A 21105-nucleotide genomic window follows, 5' to 3' on the forward strand; every position below is an offset into this window, starting at 1 on the left:
TTTTTTCTTTTCTAAGTGAAGTTATTTTAATTTTTTTAAAAAATTACTGAAACAGACATAGTTTTAAATTAACTTAGAATTAACTAAATCATTTACCAAGATAGCTTCATTCAAAACTTTTATGTTTAAATGCGAGGGGATATCCTTAACTGAGTGAGAGATGGGATTGCTCTTAAATTTAAAGCTAATACAAACAAGGGTTAACGTGTAAAATCAAGCGCTTATATATATATATATATATATAGTCAAATAATAATAATTTAAATTTGTGAAAAAAGAATAGAGAAATTAAAGACATGTTCCAAGGAATTAAAATGGCAACTCCTCGGTTGAAAAGCTATACAATCATCCTACCTGCAGGCGTTTAGAATCAAGAGATTAAAAGATTTTAGTTATGGTTTCTGAATTTTTGAAGAGAAACGTGATTTGCAGCTGCTACCGAACTCGAGCCATACATACCAAGCACATGCCTGATATGTACCTGTTGGGTTTTTCCAACAGTAGCTATCAAAATGTTTATTTGCTCAGATTACATCAGTATTTTTATTTTATTCTTAATTTTCTGGACATGTTTCCATAACGAAATCCAGTCATTGTAGACCTCGTAATCTGCACACAAGGCATGGTGAGGATAAATTTTCACCTGTAAAACATCTCATACTTTTCATTAGTGGCTTGGAACTTAAAATCCAGTAAGTCGTGAACCGTAGCCCTCCCCTACAAACCGAGCAATCAAGACTTGCGTTGTACATTTCTTCCATTAAAAGCATAAAACACAGAAAAGCCCCCATTGCAAAGCTAGTTCTAAGCAAGTGAGATGAGGAGAGCTTGATGGGGCAGCTTTGCACCTTGAAGAAGCCAAACTTGTTACTCGAATCTCTTCCACATAATAAATAATCGTTATGGTGTCGACTGTTTTAAGAATCCCGAAGTTCCTCTGCTATATCAAAACAACAAAGAATGTTTGTCACATCCACAAACAGATTTTCACTGGTTTTGAAGACTCTCGATTGCCTTTTTCCACTGCCATGCTCTCTGCTTCGCGTCTTCAAATGACCTTACCTTCTTCGGCTGAATGAGCACATAACTACGTCAGAAAAATGATGGGAAAATGCAGAGGGGTGAAGGGTGGGGGGAATGAAGGGATATAAACTGGTGAATAATCCCCTGTAGTTGGAATTTTTAATCAAACCATCACTGTATAGGAAGAGGGTCAAAAAGCCATGTAGCAGAGGTCTGAACTCCTAAAATCAAATTATTTATGCATTTTCATCATTTTGCGAGCCCGAGATTCCATGAAATGTCACCCGGGTCTGGATATGGCACTGATTTATAATGAAAAAACTGCCAACGATTTAATCAGTGAAATGACATGGTAAAAGAGGCATACCGTACAGATCTTGAAATGTGAAGGACTTGCAACTTGGACGCTCAGGTCATCAGAATTGTCAGACCAAATTATATTTCCCTTCACCACTAATTTTGAAGGGTCCACGTAAATCAACTTTGGCTTGTTGGTAAGGATAAGCTGCACCTTCTTGCTTGTCAGTTTCTGTAATTTCTTCACCATTGCGATCATAAGAACAGATTCCCCTGGATCCAAAAACTGTTGCCTGGTAACATGGATATCCTACATGTTAGACATACTTCCAAGTAGTCTGGAAACAAGGAAGAGAGAAAAGAAAAACCACCACTTAAGATTTGTCAATTAAAATAACTTCATAGCGGCATTCTTTTGAAGCTTTTGAGAAGATTGAAGCAAATCAACCAACACAAGTCAACCTATATTGCTGACTAAAGGCCCTCTGCAACCACAGGACTGGTCATTTAAATTTCTTCCAAGAAACAAGCTGTACCAGCTTTTTGGTGATGTTAAATGGTTAACTTCCTTGAGGTCAAAGTAAAAAAAAATTGCTTCAACTTTAATGTCAAAACCATCCTTTAGGTTCAGGAAGGGTGTACGGTGAACACACAAAAAAATTCCAATTTAATCCAGTATGTCAAGACATATCCTCTGTGTGTTCAGAAGAGAGTCCATCTTTCCTCGACTTGAATTACTCCAAGCATGAACTCAAAGGTTACATAAATCTAAGGAATTGATTAGGTGCACAAGGCAAGGAATGCAAGGAACTTAAATAAAAATATTAGTTCCAACTTGGATGGCGGTTGAGTAGAACCATATCCTCTGCACGTTCTTTTGACTTCCAAGACTCGTGTTAGGCAACAACAAGAATCTCAAAAAATATATCTCACAAGGTTTAAGCCAAGATATTTTGCATGCAAAGAATCAGACTTGTAGAGAGAAGCAGAAAAGGGGCATGTATAGAGGCAAGACATGTGCATAGAGTAAAAGGTGTTAAGCCAATACCATTTGGAATCAAAGGAGTCTATTGAAGCAAGTCTAGTTATGTGAGCAGTTGCTTCAGCAGATGATGAGACTCCAGCATTTCCATCATTTTGTGTCAAAGAACTGTCTCCAGCATGTGTAGGGTTATATGGAGACCCAGAGTCATGGTCACTGTCACCTGATTGCACCTGGTACATGAGTAAGGAAAGAGATTAGAAGTCTAAAGATTATTAGCCTGGAGAGGAGAAATGCAAAGGAATTTTGAAATCCTTCGCCCATAATACTTTAAAGCAGTGTTGTCATACCATTGGCTCCGAAACAAGTTTAGGAGGGGTTTCTCCTCTTAAATTCTTCCAGTCAACTCCCTCAAAGAAAGGATGGTTCTTGAGCTCCGCATACCCACCACGTCCAGCACCAGGTCTTCTGCTGGGATCTATATCCTACAACATTGTAAGATGGAAGATCAAAGGCCTAAATCACGAACTTCATAAGGTTAAGGCTTATAAATTTCACATCTTATTCCAAGGGAGACCAGCTACCATGCACCACCATGATATGACCTTGTCCTTTGTCATTAGTCATGTGCCTTGAAAGTGTAATCGCATTAACATCCAGGCATTCAGTGTTAACACAAACAAATAGATGCTGTAAACAACCAAAAAATTTTCATTTTGAGGGGCCAAGGTGATATCTTCTTGAACGTAAAGTAAAGGACTAAATTACAATGTTTTAGTAGGGACAGAGGATAGCTTAGCCCCAGCCCCCCTTGGATCCATCCATGCACTAAACAAAGAGAGTAAGCCCACACATCTTCCAACCTGTTCCCAGACCTCTAGATCATCCTGAAACCCACTATATCAGATGTAGTAGACCGTACCCCGTGGGTTTCCTAGCCATTGTTACTGTGCGATTTTAATGAGTTAAAGGCCACACCAAACTATAGTCATGTAATATGATCTCAAAACTTGAATCTGGAAATGCTTGTGCTGCAATAGCAAAGCTCTTACCATTGACCAAGCAGGGATGTTTTATCTATAGATAGAGAATAGAACAAAAAGGAGAATGAAGTTTGGTGAGCTTGAAAAAAACAGTGAGCTTGAAAAAAATCTAAAGTCTAATGTACGAGAGCTTTGTAGCTTACTAATAAGTGGTCGATGAGATCTCTTGCTTCTCCTGAAAAATAATCAGGAAACCTTATATCCCGGGCAATAATTCTTTGAAATATAAGCCATTCACTTGCATCTTTGAAAGGAGAAGTCCCTGAAAGCATCTGGTACAAAGTGCAGCCAAGTGCCCAGAGGTCATTTCTGTTTGAATGTGGTCAAAAGAGCAAAAAGGTTATCCCCCATACCCAAGACTTCATTAAATTGGAAATAAGCTCAACCATGAAAAACAATATTGACACCCCCTCACCCCAACACAAAGGGAAAAAACAATTATAACACACCTAAAACTTATTCCAATAATAAAATTTATCTGGTTGGATTTATATGGAGTCACTTACCCAAAAGTTGCAGGAGAAGAGTTAAGGACTTCTGGAGGGACATATGCCGCTGTTCCCACAAATGTGCAAGCCTTATCGTCTGAACAGAGGACCAAAGTAAGAAAAATAACATGCAGCTAAAAAAAACATAATGAACAATTGTAGATGATAAGTTCTAGTATTACCTGAAGCCGCATTTGGAAGGACAGTAATGCAACTATCTTGCATGGGCTTCACACTCCCAAAATCAGCAATTTTAATGTGTCCTTCTGCAGTAAGTAGCAAATTCTCTGGCTGCCATTCAAAAGGCCTTTAGCTCAGTTTCCAAATATAGAAAAAAGAGCTATGGACTCGGAAATTACCTTTATATCTCGATGTATTAATCCCATGCTATGTATGTATTCAAGAGCATCAACAACTTCTGCAGCATAAAAGCAAGCTTCATCCTCCGATAAACGGCCTTTCTGCACAGACAATAAAATAGATATTTCATAACAAAATAAATCACATGCAGCAAAAAAAAAAAATGAAGGACATTCTGCTGAATATTAAGTGAATAAAGAAATGTGCATTGCATTATGCAATCACTCTAAAGTGTTTCAAGAGCAACTTTATTTGAATATAAGCTATATGGAAGATGAAAACCATAAGTTAATTTCTATTTATATCCAAAATGATGTGAAGTTCTTAAATAATACAAGAATACAGGAAAAATTTATTGCATTAGGCACCAATGCAAAATACAGATTCTAACTTTATAAGACAAAATGTTTCAAAAAATTGGGACAACTTGGACAAACTATAGGATTTACTTTTCCAAAATGAATAAAGAACACAGAAAAGTTCTTAATAGGTACTCACTCTAGTTATTTGGTCAAAAAGTTCTCCGCCTTCACAGGATTCAAGTGCCATATCTGCCCAACAGAATCAAAATAGACGGACCTCAAAAGATAAACCAACTTAAAAAAAAAACTTATGAGAGCCAGTGTTGTTAAAGTAAAAAAAATCAATTCCAAGAACATGGAAACTTGGATGAATTGCCACCAGGATACCTACACAGAGAATAATTGTCCTGAAATGTAAAAAAGAGCCGCACAATTCCAGGATGGTCCAATTGATCAAGCACAATGCGTTCTAGCTTAACATAAGCTGTTTTATTTTCTTTGGTGATGAATTTTTTGTCCATGATCTTCAAGGCATATACTGTTCCTGTATCCTTCTTCTTTGCTCTCACTACCTGATAAGTCCATTAGTTTTGATACTCGGCATTCATTAGAAGAAGCTCAAAAGCAAAAAAAGGGAGCTGGAATATAAGAGCTACATAATATCCACAACAAAATTCATTTTCCCATTAAACGTTCATCAGAAATCCTCAGAGTGAGGCATTTGAGGGAGGGGGAGGTTAGCTCATTATATGGTGCAACTAAAGGGTCAGTATGCTGAGGCTCTCTCCAGTCACCTATAACATGAGCAAAACCAACCATCCAACCAACTAAAAGGCCCTACTTACACTTGTAAGAGTAAGACAGTTGCTCCCAGAGGGGAATTAAATAAACCTCTCAGACTTCTGATGTTCCATTTGGCTTCCGAGAAAAAGACAACGATATCAGCATCAAAGCGAACCTAGAGCTTCGTTTTCTTAGAAGTAGAGACAGAATTAAGGGTGAGTTTTAAAATTTCGTTTGCTCATCTTCATTCAACTTTCCCGGAAACCAAACAAAAGAAATTCAAATTCGCCAAACCATCATCCCCTTCAAATGAAATTTCTCCCCCGAGCCAGAACCAAAAACATTCTTCATACAACTCGAAAGTATACATCTGTCGCTCCTAAATATAAGCTTCCATTATACAGGGAACAAATTAGATTTACAAGCTGCTATCAGATCATGATAGTACGAGCATAGGCTTATAAATCAAAGACATTCCCATGAGAGAAAAAATGAATAAAAGATACAAACTTTAGCCATAATTATAACCAAACAACACAAACCACCAATCTAGAATAAGAAACAAAACAGACCAACAAAACCCACGTAAGAAAAAACAAAAAAATAAATCAAACCTTTGAATAAGACCCAACACCATAGATCTTGCCAAGCTCAAAATCATGAATAGTGAAATTCTCTTGAGGTGCTCTGAATGCAAAGCTTTTAGATCTCTGCACACTCCCATTATTGTTATTAGATGACGAAGAAGGATGATCGCCGCTTTGAATTCTTAACTTTGAATCAAACTCCCTCTCCATTTCCAACATTTCTCTCTTTCTCGATCAAATTATCTCCACATAATAATAAATATTAACAAAAACCCACTTTCTCTCTATACAAAAACCAAAATTTCTCTCTCTACAAATCTTGGGAGGTGAGTTTTTCAAGTCAAAAGAGAACCCTTTATTGGATCAGAATCAGAGGGAAAGTTGGAGTCTTTATGCTCTCATCTCTGATAAAGAAAAGTGAATAAGATTCTTTCCATGTATATGTATTTTGTACAGGAATTAAAGAAATATGTGTTTATTTTTTCTTGCAACATGGGTATATGTGCATGAAAGTTGTGAGCTTCAAGGATGTTTTGGTGATGCAAAATTTCTAAACACTAAAAAGTGAATGTCGTTACAATTGAAGAAAGGAGGAGAAGTTAAGGGGATTGTGTGTGGAAATTGATGGAGGAGATGGGGGTGTGGGGGTTGAAGAGAAGAGAAGAGAGAATGGGCACATGGGATTGAATGATGGAGATCATTCGTCCTTTTCTTTTGTTTTGTTTTTCTTTTTCATTCTTGGTTTTCTATCTATAGAGCTCTAGAGTAGATGGAATAGGATTAGGATTAGGATTGGGATTGGGATTGGGATTAGAGATTAGACCCTTTAGTTTTGGTAATGCTTAATGGTGTCAGAAAACTTTGTTGCCACGTCAGATAAGAAATTTGGGGCATGACTTTCACTGGATTTGTTGAACTTTTGGGTTTTCCCAATTTTAGCTAAACGTTATGTTTCGTATCAATATTTTTTAATATAAAAAAAAAATTCTGGCATGTAAGGAATTATTTGATTTGATCTGAGTGTTATTTTAAAATTAAATTATATATAACTTATTATAATATAACTCACTTAATTTGATCGATTTAAAAGTAATTTAGTTATTTTATTTAAAAAATTAAAAACAATTATCAATTTAATTTATTATTTAATTCAAGTTTAAAATAAAATTATATAAATATTATTTTGAAGTAATTTAATTAATCTAGTTAGTTTAATGAACATTTATATAACTATTCAAAAAAAATACAAGAAAAAAATAATAAAATTAAAAAATATATATTTTTTATAAAAGGAGGAGGGGACTAATAGGTAGAGCATTATTTAATTATTTTGTACCATAAAATTAAAGTTGAGTTTTTAACAATTTATTTATATTTTTATATATTTTCTTTCTTTCGACCATGACAAGTTTTTTAAAATGGAGTTTTAGATGAATTATTTACACTCTCATGTTGATACATTTATAAATTATCAAATGTAGTTTAATGTTTGATGCACAAACCTAGTAAGTTAATCCAGATTAATTCTAAAAAATGTTATTTTAATTTTTTAAAAAATAAAATAATATTATTCTAGTTAAAAAAAAAAGTAAAAAATGTCATTGGAATTCACTTGATCAGGTAAATTAATTCAGTCATGTTTCTGGAATACATTCCAATGATATTAAACTAGTTTAGATCAGGTAAATTGATCCAGTCATGTAAAGTTTAATGACAACGATATAAAAGCTATTTTACAGTAAATTACTGTGAACTGTTATCTTAATTAACGAGAAAACATTGGTTAAGCAACAAATTGGATTCTCAGTGGCAGGAAATATAGTAAATGAGAAAAAGGACAAAAACTGAAGCATGTGCCTAGCGTTATTACCACTCCTTGTTCTAGTAATTCAATTTTCAGAGGAAGCATTCACGACAGAAGATGAGTAGAGATTATTTTCTATCATCTTACACGTTGGGAAAGTTCGAACCATTAATATCTCCAGGTTGACTTGAAATATTGAGCAGCGACTTCCCAGTTTTTTCCTTTCCGTGCTGACAGGACCAAGGACAAAGTAAAACAGAACCAGAGAAGCAAACATGAACAAGTCATCGAGCATAACAAATAATCCTTAATCTTACAAACGAAGGGATTATCTTCTGAAACAACCATGTTCGGTTTTCTGGTACTGGTCAAGGGGAATGGACATTAATTTGAAGCTGGACACCACTGAGTCAATGCAGGTTGGTTGCTTTATACTTTACGACTGCAAGTCAGAACAGATGTGAACAAATGTAATAGCAAATATAATGAAAAGCTAATCAACTCCACGAGTTAACCTTACAGTCTCTAGACTAGACTGTTTTATTTTAAAATTAAATAATATAAAAGTTACTTGAATACAAAACAATCAACCTGTCTAATTTAAAAATAATTCAGTTCACTAATAAAAAGAATTGAGAATAAAATTTTAAAAAAAAATAAAATTAAAAGAAAAAAATTCTATTGTTTAAAATAATTTAAAATTTCTTACTTACATGTTTTGACCGAATTTTATTTTAAGTTGACTGGTTTCAAGTTAATCTAATTTTTTTTACTAGGTTAAACTGAGTAAATTTCTTACCCTGATTTTTATTTCAGATTTCAAGTAGCTCAAATCTCATGGAGACCTGTCGGGTTGATTTTTTTAAATAACCAGGCCTAGAAGAAGGTTGCAGCTATAAGAAACACAGGTTAAGACATGAGAGCGTCCTAGATTTATAACTGATTATTTCTAATATCATCTAAAATCTTCCTTGAAATCATTTTTTTTTTAATCTCAGGCACCGAGCATATAGAACCCATTAACACACACACACACATATGAAATGAGCGTTATTTTTGAAAATTCATGAAGAACATGACCAGTGTTAGGTTGCCTGTTACAGGTACATATATATATCACTGGAATAATAATAGCAGATTTACTCTAAACGAATGTTCAATTTTTTTTCTGAATCTTTACTGAAACCCCAAATTCCTAATAATGCATGGACATGGCTAAATTATTTCATTTCTTTATTCGAGTATGTGCGCAGAGCAATTAATATTCAAATCTCATTCTAATTAGTATAAGATTCTCAGAGTATAGATTAATTAATATACTTTTCACTGGCCAATAAGCTTGGCCCTGAGAAATCCTCTTTTATTTTTTATTTTTTATTTTTTATTAAAGCCCTGAGAAATCTAATGATTCAAGGAGAGAGAGGGAGAAGATGCTGTCATGTTCCATTTAGGATAGATAATCTGGGACTTGTCAATCTAGAGGCAATGATAACTTGGTATAAAGCTGGTCTATTCCGAAACACCCAGCTAGCCATTTGACTGGATACATACCTTTACATCATGATTTGACCAGGACGGGCAAAGATGTGCCTGTAAAATAGAAAGGCCAGACTGTACACAGATGGTAGCCCCCAAAACACATGCAAAGAGGGGGTTTTCTGAAAAATTATCACAGTAAATTAAAAAAAATTGAGGAAGTGATATATATATATATATATATATATATATATATATAGTTTCATCGTATTGTATTTTAAAAATATTACTTTTATTAAATGTTATTATTTTTAAGTACAATAAAATACTTACTATATTTTAAAATAATAATATTTAGTAAATATTATGTTTTTAAAATACAACATGGTCAAATTATGCTACCTTTTACTTAAATTGTTGATTTATTATATTTAATTGTATTAATTGATTCATCATTTCATATAAAAATTATAATTTTATAAGTCAAAATATGTATTTTTATCTATTTTATTAACTCAAAAATAAACTCCAATCAAAATCTTAAAAATTTATTGTTCATACAACTCCAAATAAATTACATAGATAACATAGTGTATATATTTATAGACCAATAATATAAATAAGGGATCCGATTGCATCAGACCAGAATAACAATTTAAAAGAACAATAACTTTTAATTTGACCGTTTGATTATGCTCAAATATTTAAATATAAAAAATCTTAACAAACCTTCTGATTTTGGTAGTTTTAAGATTTTACTTGTTATTTTCGAGATTGATTAAGTCAGAAATGATATAGTTCGATCATGCCTTAAATAATTTTCTTATCATGTTTTGTAATAGTGAAATTTATTAAAATTTATATTTATATTAAACTGTACTATTTAACCTATTTAACAAATCTATTTAAATTTATGTCAATTCATCAATTTATAATCTTAATTGCTTAATTTATCCTACAAAGAGCCCAATTTTCGTGTGAGTGGAGGCATAGGTCTAGTGAATGAGTGGTTGCAGTGGCAATTCATTTTGGTCCCGTGGAATCACCAATCAAGTCAGATAGAGACTTTAGCCCATGTTTGTCCTGGTGGTCCACACTCCATGAGAAACATATTCTCCCTTGATCAAACCATGCATAACATTTTCTTGTCCAGATGTGGACAAGGATATACTCCTAAGTCAATAAGAATCATATTACCCATGCATGCACGTGGACACGAGACACCAGCATGAATAACAGGCATGGTGTCCCCATGGCAAACGATTCACTTCTGCAATCTTCCTTTTCCAAAGTTCAGGGAAAGAGTCGTGGTTCTTGGTACTTGGTTTGAAAACAGCTCACAAAATGGATGGACTTACAAAGAAGCATCTTGATATTTTACCCTTGATATAAAAACAACTATACTTGATTATTCTATGTGATATTTTGTATGTGTGTGAGAGAGAGTGAGATTTGTTCATTAGACTAATTAAACCTCTGTTACTTTACCGATGTTTTTTAGCTGATGTGATATCTATAGTTTCTAGTAGAAAGAACCTATATGCATTTGAAGGACCATCGGTCTAAATTCGAGAAGTCACCTGACTGCGCTAAGTATTTCTCTTAAAAAGTGCCTGAAGCTCGAGACTGGTTATGATGGACACCCTTTTGAGAACAATGATGGCCCCGCTGATAGGTAAAGATTGCGTAGCTCAGAAACAAACTGCAAATTCTACTGCATGAGAGGATCTCAAGCTGAAATTTGACGGGTCACTTGTTGATGGGAGGAACCACTGGTGGTGGCTTTGAAACACTCAAAGGGTATAAAACACAAAGTTTTATTTCAAAAACACAAGCTTACAAAACACAAAATAAACTTACAACAAGCTTAACAATACACACCCTCTCTTTCTCTCTAGTGTTTCTCTCTATTCTCTCTACTCTCCCACACCTAATAGCATAAGCTCAGCTTGCTATTTATACACGAATTCAAAACAAGATAATTCAACCTTTCCAAGTGTGAAGGCGGCTGTGGACGGTGGTGTGAAGGCGGCTGGCGGCTGCGGCTGGCGGCTGGTCGGTCATAGCTGGTGGCTGGCTGGCCGGTGGTTGCCTTCCTTGACCTTCTAGATTGAGTTTAGTATTCAACAAATCTCCCCTTTAAACTCAATCGAGGGATGTCATGCCAAGCATGAACTTCATTCTGATAAATGTTTCCCTCTTCAATGGCTTTGTCTTTTTGCACCTTTTCTTTTGCATTCTTCTTTATCTTATAGACCCCTTTGACACCTATTGCTTTCTTGCTTTCTGGTGGATAAGTCAGCTTCCAGGTATCATTCTTTTCAATGACATGCATTTCTTCATCCATTGCTTTTATCTTCTCTTCTGTGATAGCTTTGTTGAAGCTAAGTGGGTCATTATCTGCAAAGAAACAAAATAGAGTTGTATCTTCGATGACTTGCGTGGCATCGTACAACTCGTCAAGATTTCTCATCCTTCTTGGTCCTTCTGACGATGAGGATGTTGCTGCTGGTGTTGATGATGATGCTCCTGGTGTGTTCCTCCTGTTGAATACAGGGAATCTGTGTACCGGACTTTGTGGTTCAGCTGCTGGCATAATCACTGGACTTTGTGGTTCAGCTGCTGGCACAGTCGGTTCTTCGACAAGTACTGTTGGTACTTCTTCACCTTCAAGGATCAAATCAATGTTGATCCATTTGCCTGCTTCTTTATCATCATTCCATTCCCAAGATTTATCTTCTTCAAAGATAACATCTCTACTCATAATCACCTTCTTCGTGATGGGATTATATAGCTTGTATCCCATCCTTCTTTCACCATATCCGACAAAGATGCATTTCTCGCTTTTATCATCAAGCTTTCTCCTTCTTGCATCTGGGATCTTTGCATATGCCACACAACCAAATACTCGTAGATGAGTAACACTTGGTTTGTGACCACTCCATGCTTCTTTTGGAATGACTCCTTGCAAACTTCTGGTTGGGCAGCGATTCAGTAGATACACTGCACATGATACAGCTTCAGCCCAGTATTGCTTGGGCAACTTCTTTGCTTTGAGCAGACTTCTTGCCATGTCAAGAATCGTGCGATTCTTCCTTTCAGCTACACCATTCAGTTGTGGTGTATACGCAGGTGTTGTCTGATGTCTGATGCCTTGTTGTGTACAATAGGCTTCAAAGTCATTTGCTGTATATTCTCCACCTTGATCAGATCTCACGGTTTTGATCATGTAGCCACTTTGCTTCTCCACAATTGCTTTAAAATCTTTAAAACAATTGAATACTTCTGACTTCCTCTTCAGAAAGTATATCCACGTCTTTCTGCTAAAATCATCAATAAAAGTGAGGAAGTACCTATTCTGTCCAGTCGACATAGGCGTAATTGGGCCACACACATCTGTGTGTACTAACTCCAGTGGCCTCTTTGCTCTCCAGTTGACTTCTTTGGCAAAACTGGATCTGTGATGTTTGCTGAGGACACAACTCTCACAGACTTCATCTGGATGATCAATGTGGGGCAAACCTTTGACCATCTTCTTGCTTGCTAGCATCTTCAAGCTCGTGAAATTCAGATGTCCAAGCCTCAGGTGCCAAAGCCATTCTTCACTGTTGGTGATGGCACTCAAACACCTTGCTGCATCATACTGGATGTTCAAAGGAAACATCCTATTCTTGGACATTTTCACATAGGCCATTAATCTCCAATTGTTGTCTCTAATTGTTAGATGACAATTCTTCGAGTAAAAAGTATATCCTCTCTCCAAAAGTTGACCTAAGCTGATCAGGTTCTGCTTTATGGCTGGGACATAATAGACATTGGCGATGTGGCTGGAATCGCCGTTCTTCAACTTAATTGGGATGCTGCCTTTACCTTTGAATGGAACCTTTGTGGTATCTCCAAAAGTAACTAGACCTTGCTTGGTCACATCTAGATCACTAAATAACTCTCGGTAGCCGCACATGTGATTGCTGGCTCCAGTATCTAGATACCATATATTTTCCTGTTTCTCGCCAAGTTCTTGTTGGACAAGAAATGCAGCTTCTTCTCTGTCATCCTTCTCTGCATAGTTGGCTTGCTCACGTATCTCCAACGGAGCTTTCCTTTTGCATTCAGTGCTATAGTGCCCAAATTGATTGCAACTATAACATTGGATATTCCTCTTGTCACGGTTATTGTAACCGCCTCCTCTTCCTCTAGGAGTGAATGCTTGTTGTCTTTGGCCTCCTCTGGTGGTATTTCTGGCACCTCTTCCTCTGAAGCTTGTATTCCAAGAACCTCTTCCTTGGAATCTCTGGAATCCTCCTCTGGATTGTTGACTTCCTGCTTGAGTGGTATATCCACTTGTTGAAGTCTCCCCTTGCTCATATCTGTCCTTGAGAGACAGCTTTGCTTGTAAGGCATGCTCGATGGCCTTATCTCCATTTCTCTTTACAATCTTCTGCTCATGAGCTTGCAAAGAACTCATAAGCTCATCAACTGTCAACTTGTCCACTTCCTTGGACTCTTCAATAGCGACAACAACAAAATCAAATTTTGGATCTAGGGATCTCAAAATTTTCTCAGTAATTCGAGAATCGACGATGGCTTCTCCATTTCTCCTCATCTGATTGACTATCACCATAATCCTTGTGTGATAATCAGAAATAGATTCCGAAGACTTCATTTGCAATAACTCAAATTCACCTCGTAAAGATTGAAGACGAATCTTCTTGATTCTGTTAGCACCTTTGTATTTTTGTTGGAGAGCCTCCCATATGTCTTTTGATGTTTCAGCGGAAGCTATGATCTCGAATGTATCTTCATCAAGACCTTGGTAGATGATGGTCTTTGCTTTGTTGTCCTTCTTTCTGTTGACTTTCAGGGCTTGCTTCTGTGCCTCTTGTAAAGCTTCTTCTTCTTCTTTGGACTCTGGTTCATCATAACCATAGTGTACAATCTCCAAACACTCTTGTGAACCAAGGAATGCCTTTAATCTGATGCACCAACTATCATAGTTGTCTTTGGTCAGCTTCGGGATGAGTGTTTGTGTACTTTCTGTAGTCATTTTGCTCTTTTAATGACTATATCTCCTTCTGGGAGTTGAATTTGGCAAAACGGACACTGTAGATCGATCCGGAATGGTCGAAATAGTCGGGAACCGGTCTGACTTTGTAGAAATCGGGTCAGACAATGGGTGAACCGGTCCAAAAACCAATTCTGGGCGTCGGGCGGTTCGCTGGGTTGAACCGGGAATATTCTGTGGAATATTCTATCGGCTCGGCTTCGGCTAATATCGGCTCGGCTTAGCGGTTCGGCTTGAAAAGGGAATATTCTCGGGAATATTCTTCGGCTCGGCTGGAGGCTTGGCTTGAGGCTTGGCTCGGCTTGGCTCGGCGCGGCTTAAACGGCTCAAATATGGCGCGCGTGGACGTCACTCGTATTCTTCCTCTGGCGCGCGTGGGTGCGACTGGGCTACAGTTACCGGAACTTCAGGAGGCGCGTGTGGATCACCCCGGTGTCCGATTGAGCTGATTTTTGCGGCAGTGAGTTCGTATGGATGAGCTCTACACGGTGGAATGATCAAAACTTGTTTTTGATAACTTTGAAAATTCGGCTATCCCAGAAAATACTTCTGTTTTCTGACGAACGGGGCTCTGATGCCAATTGTTGGTGGGAGGAACCACTGGTGGTGGCTTTGAAACACTCAGAGGGTATAAAACACAAAGTTTTATTTCAAAAACACAAGCTTACAAAACACAAAATAAACTTACAACAAGCTTAACAATACACACCCTCTCTTTCTCTCTAGTGTTTCTCTCTATTCTCTCTACTCTCCCACACCTAATAGCATAAGCTCAGCTTGCTATTTATACACGAATTCAAAACAAGATAATTCAACCTTTCCAAGTGTGAAGGCGGCTGTGGATGGTGGTGTGAAGGCGGCTGGCGGCTGCGGCTGGCGGCTGGCGGCTGGTCGGTCATAGCTGGTGGCTGGCTGGCCGGTGGTTGCCTTCCTTGACCTTCTAGATTGAGTTTAGTATTCAACATCACTGGCCCCGCATGTACCTTGCTTGACGAAAATCCCTGATTCCCTGAACCATTGTTCTCATATTTGAGATGGCTTCCTGGGGGTGATGCTCCGTGGCACTAGGGCCTGGGTTGTCTTTGTTTCTGTAATTTATCTCTGTAAGAACCGAAAGAGCCCTTTCAAAGTGCAAAGCCACTCCCAGATAAACACCTTTCAGTCCGAGACCTGTCAGTTGGACCTTCAAAAGACCAAAATCTCCACCTCAATATCACCGAAGGGAAGAGCATCGTGTCTTTTGCCAGACCAAAATCTCCCAGCTTCCAGTGATTGGAGGTTGCTTTTTACGTTTTCTTTTCCTTATCCAATATCTATAGATAAATGGAAAATATAGGACAGTTCTCGGAGAGAGAGAGAAGAGACACTGAAGAGAAGAGTTTCATGTTTGCCAAAGAGTATATATATCTTATAATTTTCATAAAAGACTTAGGAAAGTAAAAACTGGATGTCACTAATGTACAAATACCTAAACAACTCTGATAAAATGTAAAAACATGATGAATTTACATCTTCCCAAACAAAGATATTGATGCTAAAACTTACCCAACGCAAAAATCTTCACAAGAAGGGTAAAACCTAGAGAGACGAGAACCACAAGAATTTACCTTAAGAGTAAGAGAATTTATGACCTCAAGTGTGCTGCTGTCAAGATTAGGCATCACTATAAATCCCAACCATCCTTGCGCCCATTAAATTCACACTTTCGGCCAGCTATACTTCCATAGATCTCTGAAAATTTCAGGAGGCAATTACTTCTTATATTGTAATGCTCACTTGTATTCTTGCTAATTGCTACCCCAGTAAATTTCGATGTGTCTATTACCCATGTTGGCCTCACATACTCAACAGTCTGGGACGAGCTTGCATTTGCATACAAGTAATTCAAAAGCACATCCTCGCAGTTGAAGTATCTATCTACCAGATCCCTTCCTGCCTTAGCTTCACTACTCCAGTACCTCTCAAAAGCTAGTGTACGGTCAATGAAAGCTGCCCCAGTAAGAATCATGTTATAACTTTCATGACGCCGGGCATATTTCTCATCCCTATACTGCAATGGACTACCACGAACGAGTCGGGGATAGAAGCCAACAATCCGATCTGGGTGTTGACGCCACACATTGAATCCCCGTTCTATATCGTCACAAGACATCATGATATCATCATCAAGCTCGAGAACAGCACGGGTCTTAATCTTAGGATCTTCCTTGAACCGATTGTTCAGTGAGTTTTGGTCTTCTACTCTGATCCTTACAGGCACAGTGGAGTCTAGATCACTCGATCTGGGAGGCATGCCCTTGTTCCAAACCACAACAATCTCTTTAACAGAAGAACACCTTGAATAATGCCTCGCATACATTTTCAAATTCCAGAGCCGTGCATCATATGTCATCGTCAATAAAGTGAACTGAGAGTAGGAACCATTTAACGGATAAGCTCCCTCAGCACCATTGCCTCCAAAGAAATATTTAACACCTGTGCACATCAATGCAACTCCAACTGCAAATATTACAGCCAAAACCAATTTTCCAGCCCAAGTATTAGGCTTTATTTTTCCTCGAACAGACAGAGGAACCCTGTTCAATCGGCTGCAAAAACGTCTCACCTTTGAAGAAAACAAATTCGACCTTGCCCGACCCAAGAGAGCATTATTTCTCTTCCCTGAGAAGTGAGCACACCAGTTGAGGGGAATAATGCACTTCACTGCTCCAAGTAGCACACCCAATACAACAACAACAGCAGTGACAGCAGCAAATGAAGCAGAGCCGAGAACAAAGCGATGGACTGGATCTCCTGAAGATACACGATCTCCATCCATGACAGCTATCCATTTACCAGAGCTTAGTTGCTGCACATCAAGATGATGGTAGCGTGCACCATTCCAAGCATTGAGTCCCTTATTGGACTCTTCAAATCCCAGGGGAACTTCAACTTCTTTGTAATCGTCCTTGGTAAGAACTTCTACCTTGAAGATACGGACTCGTCTTCCATATGTTTCACCACAGTCTTGACCAACACGATAAAGGTTTCCATCATACACAAATGGCCTGCCTCCATTCCTAGCTCCCACACTCTTGTCAACATTATAAATGGGATTCTTCTTGTGTGGTTTCCAGGGACCAAGTGGTGAGCTACTATACCAGATTTCCAGTTGCCCATTCTTCCTGGTTCCAACACCACTGTGATCTGAACCAAAAAGCCAATATTCTCCAGCACGATTAATGATAAAAGAATCTGCAAGGGGATTTTTTATAAGAACCTTATCCAGTGTCCACTGCAATGGAAAGTTAAGAGCTCGATAAAGACGAAGGTCCCCTTTCTGGCTGCTCTCAGGCATCATATATATCTGCAAGAAACAGTAACGAAGGAAACTATTTAAGCTACGTGTCCATAGTAATAGCTGTTAGATTTTTTTTTTTCCAGCTCAACATATCGCCAATGATCACCCAGCTAATTTTCCAAGTCAATTCACGAGTAGGACCCATTATTGGTGGGTCAGGTCCTTAACTTGTGTCGAGGACATCCAGGATAAATAGTCTTCAAGTGAACATTTTTAGATGCATAATCGCTTGCGAGGAAACATAGATCTTACTTGGCCAAGGTAGTTGAATACATAGGGATAGGATAGATGCCAGTCCTCATCCAAGGCAATGCCCAACTGTTGCCATGTCGCTCCCTTGTCAATACTTTTCGCAACTCCAATATCTCCTTGACTGGTTATTGAATTTTTTGTTTCATAGAAGAGGAAAAGTGTATCCCCCTGGTCAATTCAACGTAAGTAAACACAGAGATTATTTTCAAGAGAAGAAAGCTACTATAATAAAATAAAATAAAAATGGCACTCAATAGATATTTCCAGAACGCACGCTAGAAAGTAAACAATTTGGTCTTTCATGAAATGCAAAATTATAGACAGGCATTTGCGTGCAGGCACACACAGAAACACAACATGTATCATATAAGAGCACTAAATAGCGTAAGAGGCTTACAGTTTGATGCTAGACAGAGTTACAGTCACACTGACCGCAACAAAAGATATATCTAAAGAATTTTGAAATCCAAGCTAAGACTTTTGCTTCTGGTGGATTTTCTCAATATGAAAAATAACCAGAATAAAGTCCACAACTAATCTTCATCCCCTGCTTCTTAAATAACCATACTTCAAGCTAAATTTACATTGCTAACGGTGTCCATTGATCTCATCCTTGCATGTAACAATTAGAAAAATCAGAAGCAGTCAAAGAGCACAGCACCTCCTCTCCAAAAAAAATCCCCTGTACCCACTTCTCCCCAGAAAAATAGACCATGCTGTCCCGACATGTCTAGAATTATCTCCGACTTTAGAAGTAAATATTATTGAAAATAAAACCACGAGCTATCCTATTAACTAGCCTCCAGAATAAAACTATTAAACACTATATTCACCATAGGTCATATCCTCATGCAAACAAATACAGAGACGGGCACATATTCACTATCTAATAAAAGTAATAACAGAACCAGTTTCTGCTTAAAACTTCTGGTAAAAAACAATTTCTAGGTACCGATACCGTTCGCAAGATGCTTTCTACCCCAGAAAGATCTTCCATCAATTTCCTGATTCTGCCCGCATGACAGATTTCTACAAGGGGCTTCCCCTAACCACACAAATCATCTTTATCTATCCTCGTCTTTTCTTGCAAATATTCACCCTCAGAGTTTTCATCTAGCCATTTAACTAGGATTTAGATAACATGATATGGCAAAAATTAAGATGAACACATGCACCGAGTCTGAATTGCTGCACTGAGCTCCCTATCTCTCACCATGGGATTGCTTGAGATACCTTACATAATAATAAAACCACAAGTTATGGGCCCTTAAGACATCTGAGCAGCGGCACGGATTTGGTCTCTCTCACCAATTTGCACAGTGGATTACGGACTTTTCTGTCATAGTCCCCTGACTATTTCAATACTCAATGACCAATAATAATAAGCATATACATACCCCCTCCCCCCCCCCCCCTTCCACCTTGAAGCTCTCATTCCAGACACAAAAACACCAAGGGCCAAATAGAAAAGGACACATAAGAATTTAGTAGTAATTTTCGTCAGTGCTATTGCCAAATTCCTGAATCCAGTCCTGTTAATTGGCACTTCCATAATAAAATATATTAGTCAGCTTGATTACACGCTTGGCACCACAATCAGATACCATGACTGAACATGTGAGCATTCAGTAAAACAACCACCAAATACGCACAAAACCAGAGGAAGTTTTAACAAAATTACCAAAATGAATACAGTTAATAAAATAATTACCTGAACATAAAGAAACGGGTCAGCAACAAAATTACTGGGGAAGCCAGCATCAGAAAGCGAAGCACAAGTGACAACGGGGTTGGCAATAGGCCATGCCGCACCCTCATGTCTCCATTCATTCATCTGTTGTCATTTTCCACCAGCAAATCAGAATCATGACATGTTAATGATACAAGTCAATACATGCAAAAGGAAATAAAACGAAAAATTGGCCTCGTCCCATGTGCTAGAAATAAACAAAATTTAATTAAATTGAACAAATTAAAAAATTCTTCAAAAAAAGTAAACACGCCAATAAATTCTGACAGAAATGCGAAAAGGTAAAAAAGCAAAAAAGTTGCAGTTTCAAAACAGTCATTGATCAAGAAAGCAAGACTTGACCACTAATACCTGACTCGCAAAAGGAAAAAAAAAGAAGAAGCAAGAAACATGAAGCTTTGAAACAGCCACTAGTAAAAGAAGAAGAAGCAGGAATTAGCCACTAAAACCCACTTTACGAAAAGCAAAAATTAAACAAAAAAATCAATAAAAAAAAACCCCATGAACAGAGGTGAAGATATAATCACAAAGCCAGTCTCTGCTAATGCATAAATGTGCACAAAACACAAAACAAATAAAAAAAATCATGGTAAAAGAACAGAAACAACTTACAGCTTCAATTGGTTTGAGAGAGAAAGGAGAATCACCATAAAAGACACCAATAGACCAAGAACCCTCGTTGTCTTCTTGACAACCAAGTGACTTTAACCCAACACCAGCATTTGTGCTACGTAAATAAGGCTTACTAAACATAAGCCAAGCATAAAACATGCCAATAGATCCATACAAAACCAAATACCCCAAAAAGAACGTAAAACCAGAGGAAAACACTAGAGAAACCAATCTTTGGCGCAAAACATTATGCTGCTGCTGCTGTTGTTGATGGTTTTCCCATCTCCATCTGCACCAACACCTCATGCTCGTATTCCAGAAGCTACAAGATGTCGCTGTTGCGGTGCCATTCACACCAGCCTCATAAACACCCATGAAAGATTATTATTTGCAAGTTTAGGCAAACCCCAGATGGAAAGATTGAAATTTTAGAAGTTTGTGTCTTTACAAGGGAAGGAAGTTAATTTCTAAGGACCTTTTTATGGGTAATATTTTTTGTTTTGGTTATGGTTTTGGTTTTTATAACGTTGTTGTTTCAGTGCGTGATTGATTTTGAGATTGCTGTAGAGATACGTTTTGCGCGTGTTTTGGATGTAAAATTCTTAGATAGAATTGGTGGTGGGGATGACAGGCAGGGAAGGTTTTATTTATTTATTTTGGCTTGGAATTTAGGGGTTTGGGTCTTTGGGATCGTCTTTGTGCATGGATGAGTCGCTGTCTGGCCATCTCAAAATTTATATATGCAGACAGTGTATGTGCATGCATAGGAAGCTTTGTTGTGATTCTAGAGGGAGAGAAGGAGGGTTTTTTTCTACGCGAGGAAATATTTGTGTACCTGCGTAGTTTTGAGAGCCACAGAATTTAGATATCGTTTTATTACTGTATTTTAATAAAACAGATAAAGATAACGAGAGACAGACGAAATATATTTTTCTACGCTTCTA

The 21105-nt window shown here is 37.5% G+C and overlaps 2 protein-coding genes across 3 annotated transcripts; both read right to left on the bottom strand.

Moving 5' to 3' along the window:
* Positions 1 to 636: 636 nt before the first annotated feature.
* On the bottom strand, positions 637 to 6659 carry LOC133697189 (3-phosphoinositide-dependent protein kinase 2-like). The gene is made up of 11 exons (XM_062119600.1): positions 5893 to 6659; positions 4887 to 5067; positions 4692 to 4744; positions 4193 to 4294; positions 4016 to 4124; positions 3852 to 3930; positions 3489 to 3654; positions 2653 to 2787; positions 2369 to 2535; positions 1391 to 1613; positions 637 to 1071 (listed from the first exon to the last, which is right to left on the bottom strand). The coding sequence occupies exons 1-11, from the start codon at positions 6082 to 6084 to the stop codon at positions 988 to 990; spliced, it is 1491 nt and encodes a 496-aa protein (XP_061975584.1). The 5' UTR covers positions 6085 to 6659; the 3' UTR covers positions 637 to 987.
* An 8175-nt stretch (positions 6660 to 14834) lies between these two features.
* LOC133697219 (glucosamine inositolphosphorylceramide transferase 1-like) lies at positions 14835 to 20891 on the bottom strand. 2 transcript variants are annotated; one of them, XR_009842842.1, is made up of 5 exons: positions 20162 to 20891; positions 19511 to 19633; positions 17800 to 17967; positions 15815 to 17553; positions 14835 to 15520 (listed from the first exon to the last, which is right to left on the bottom strand). XR_009842842.1 is itself a non-coding variant. In XM_062119655.1 (4 exons), the coding sequence occupies exons 1-4, from the start codon at positions 20534 to 20536 to the stop codon at positions 15871 to 15873; spliced, it is 2349 nt and encodes a 782-aa protein (XP_061975639.1). In that variant the 5' UTR covers positions 20537 to 20891; the 3' UTR covers positions 15636 to 15870. The 2 variants fall into 2 exon arrangements, 1 of the variants encoding a protein (XP_061975639.1); XM_062119655.1 differs by lacking the exon at positions 14835 to 15520 and having other exon boundaries at positions 15636 to 17553.
* Between the last annotated feature and the right edge of the window lie 214 nt (positions 20892 to 21105).

The sequence above is a fragment of the Populus nigra genome, chromosome 6, assembly GCF_951802175.1.
Source record: "Populus nigra chromosome 6, ddPopNigr1.1, whole genome shotgun sequence".
NCBI lineage: Eukaryota > Viridiplantae > Streptophyta > Magnoliopsida > Malpighiales > Salicaceae > Populus > Populus nigra.

What these genes read in the sequence shown, in the direction of transcription:
- LOC133697189 (XM_062119600.1), bottom strand. Translation starts at nt 6,084, where the DNA reads ATGTTGGAAATGGAGAGGGAGTTTGATTCAAAGTTAAGAATTCAAAGC. An exon ending in TTTTTGACCAAATAACTAGA is followed by an intron (nt 4,295 to 4,691) that starts GTGAGTACCTAT and finishes TTGTCTGTGCAG; the next exon opens with AAAGGCCGTTTATCGGAGGA. An exon ending in CACATTTCAAGATCTGTACG is followed by an intron (nt 1,072 to 1,390) that starts GTATGCCTCTTT and finishes GTGCTCATTCAG; the next exon opens with CCGAAGAAGGTAAGGTCATT.
- LOC133697219 (XM_062119655.1), bottom strand. Translation starts at nt 20,536, where the DNA reads ATGGGTGTTTATGAGGCTGGTGTGAATGGCACCGCAACAGCGACATCT. An exon ending in CTCTCAAACCAATTGAAGCT is followed by an intron (nt 19,634 to 20,161) that starts GTAAGTTGTTTC and finishes AAATGACAACAG; the next exon opens with ATGAATGAATGGAGACATGA. An exon ending in TATTCAACTACCTTGGCCAA is followed by an intron (nt 17,554 to 17,799) that starts GTAAGATCTATG and finishes TGTTTCTTGCAG; the next exon opens with ATATATATGATGCCTGAGAG.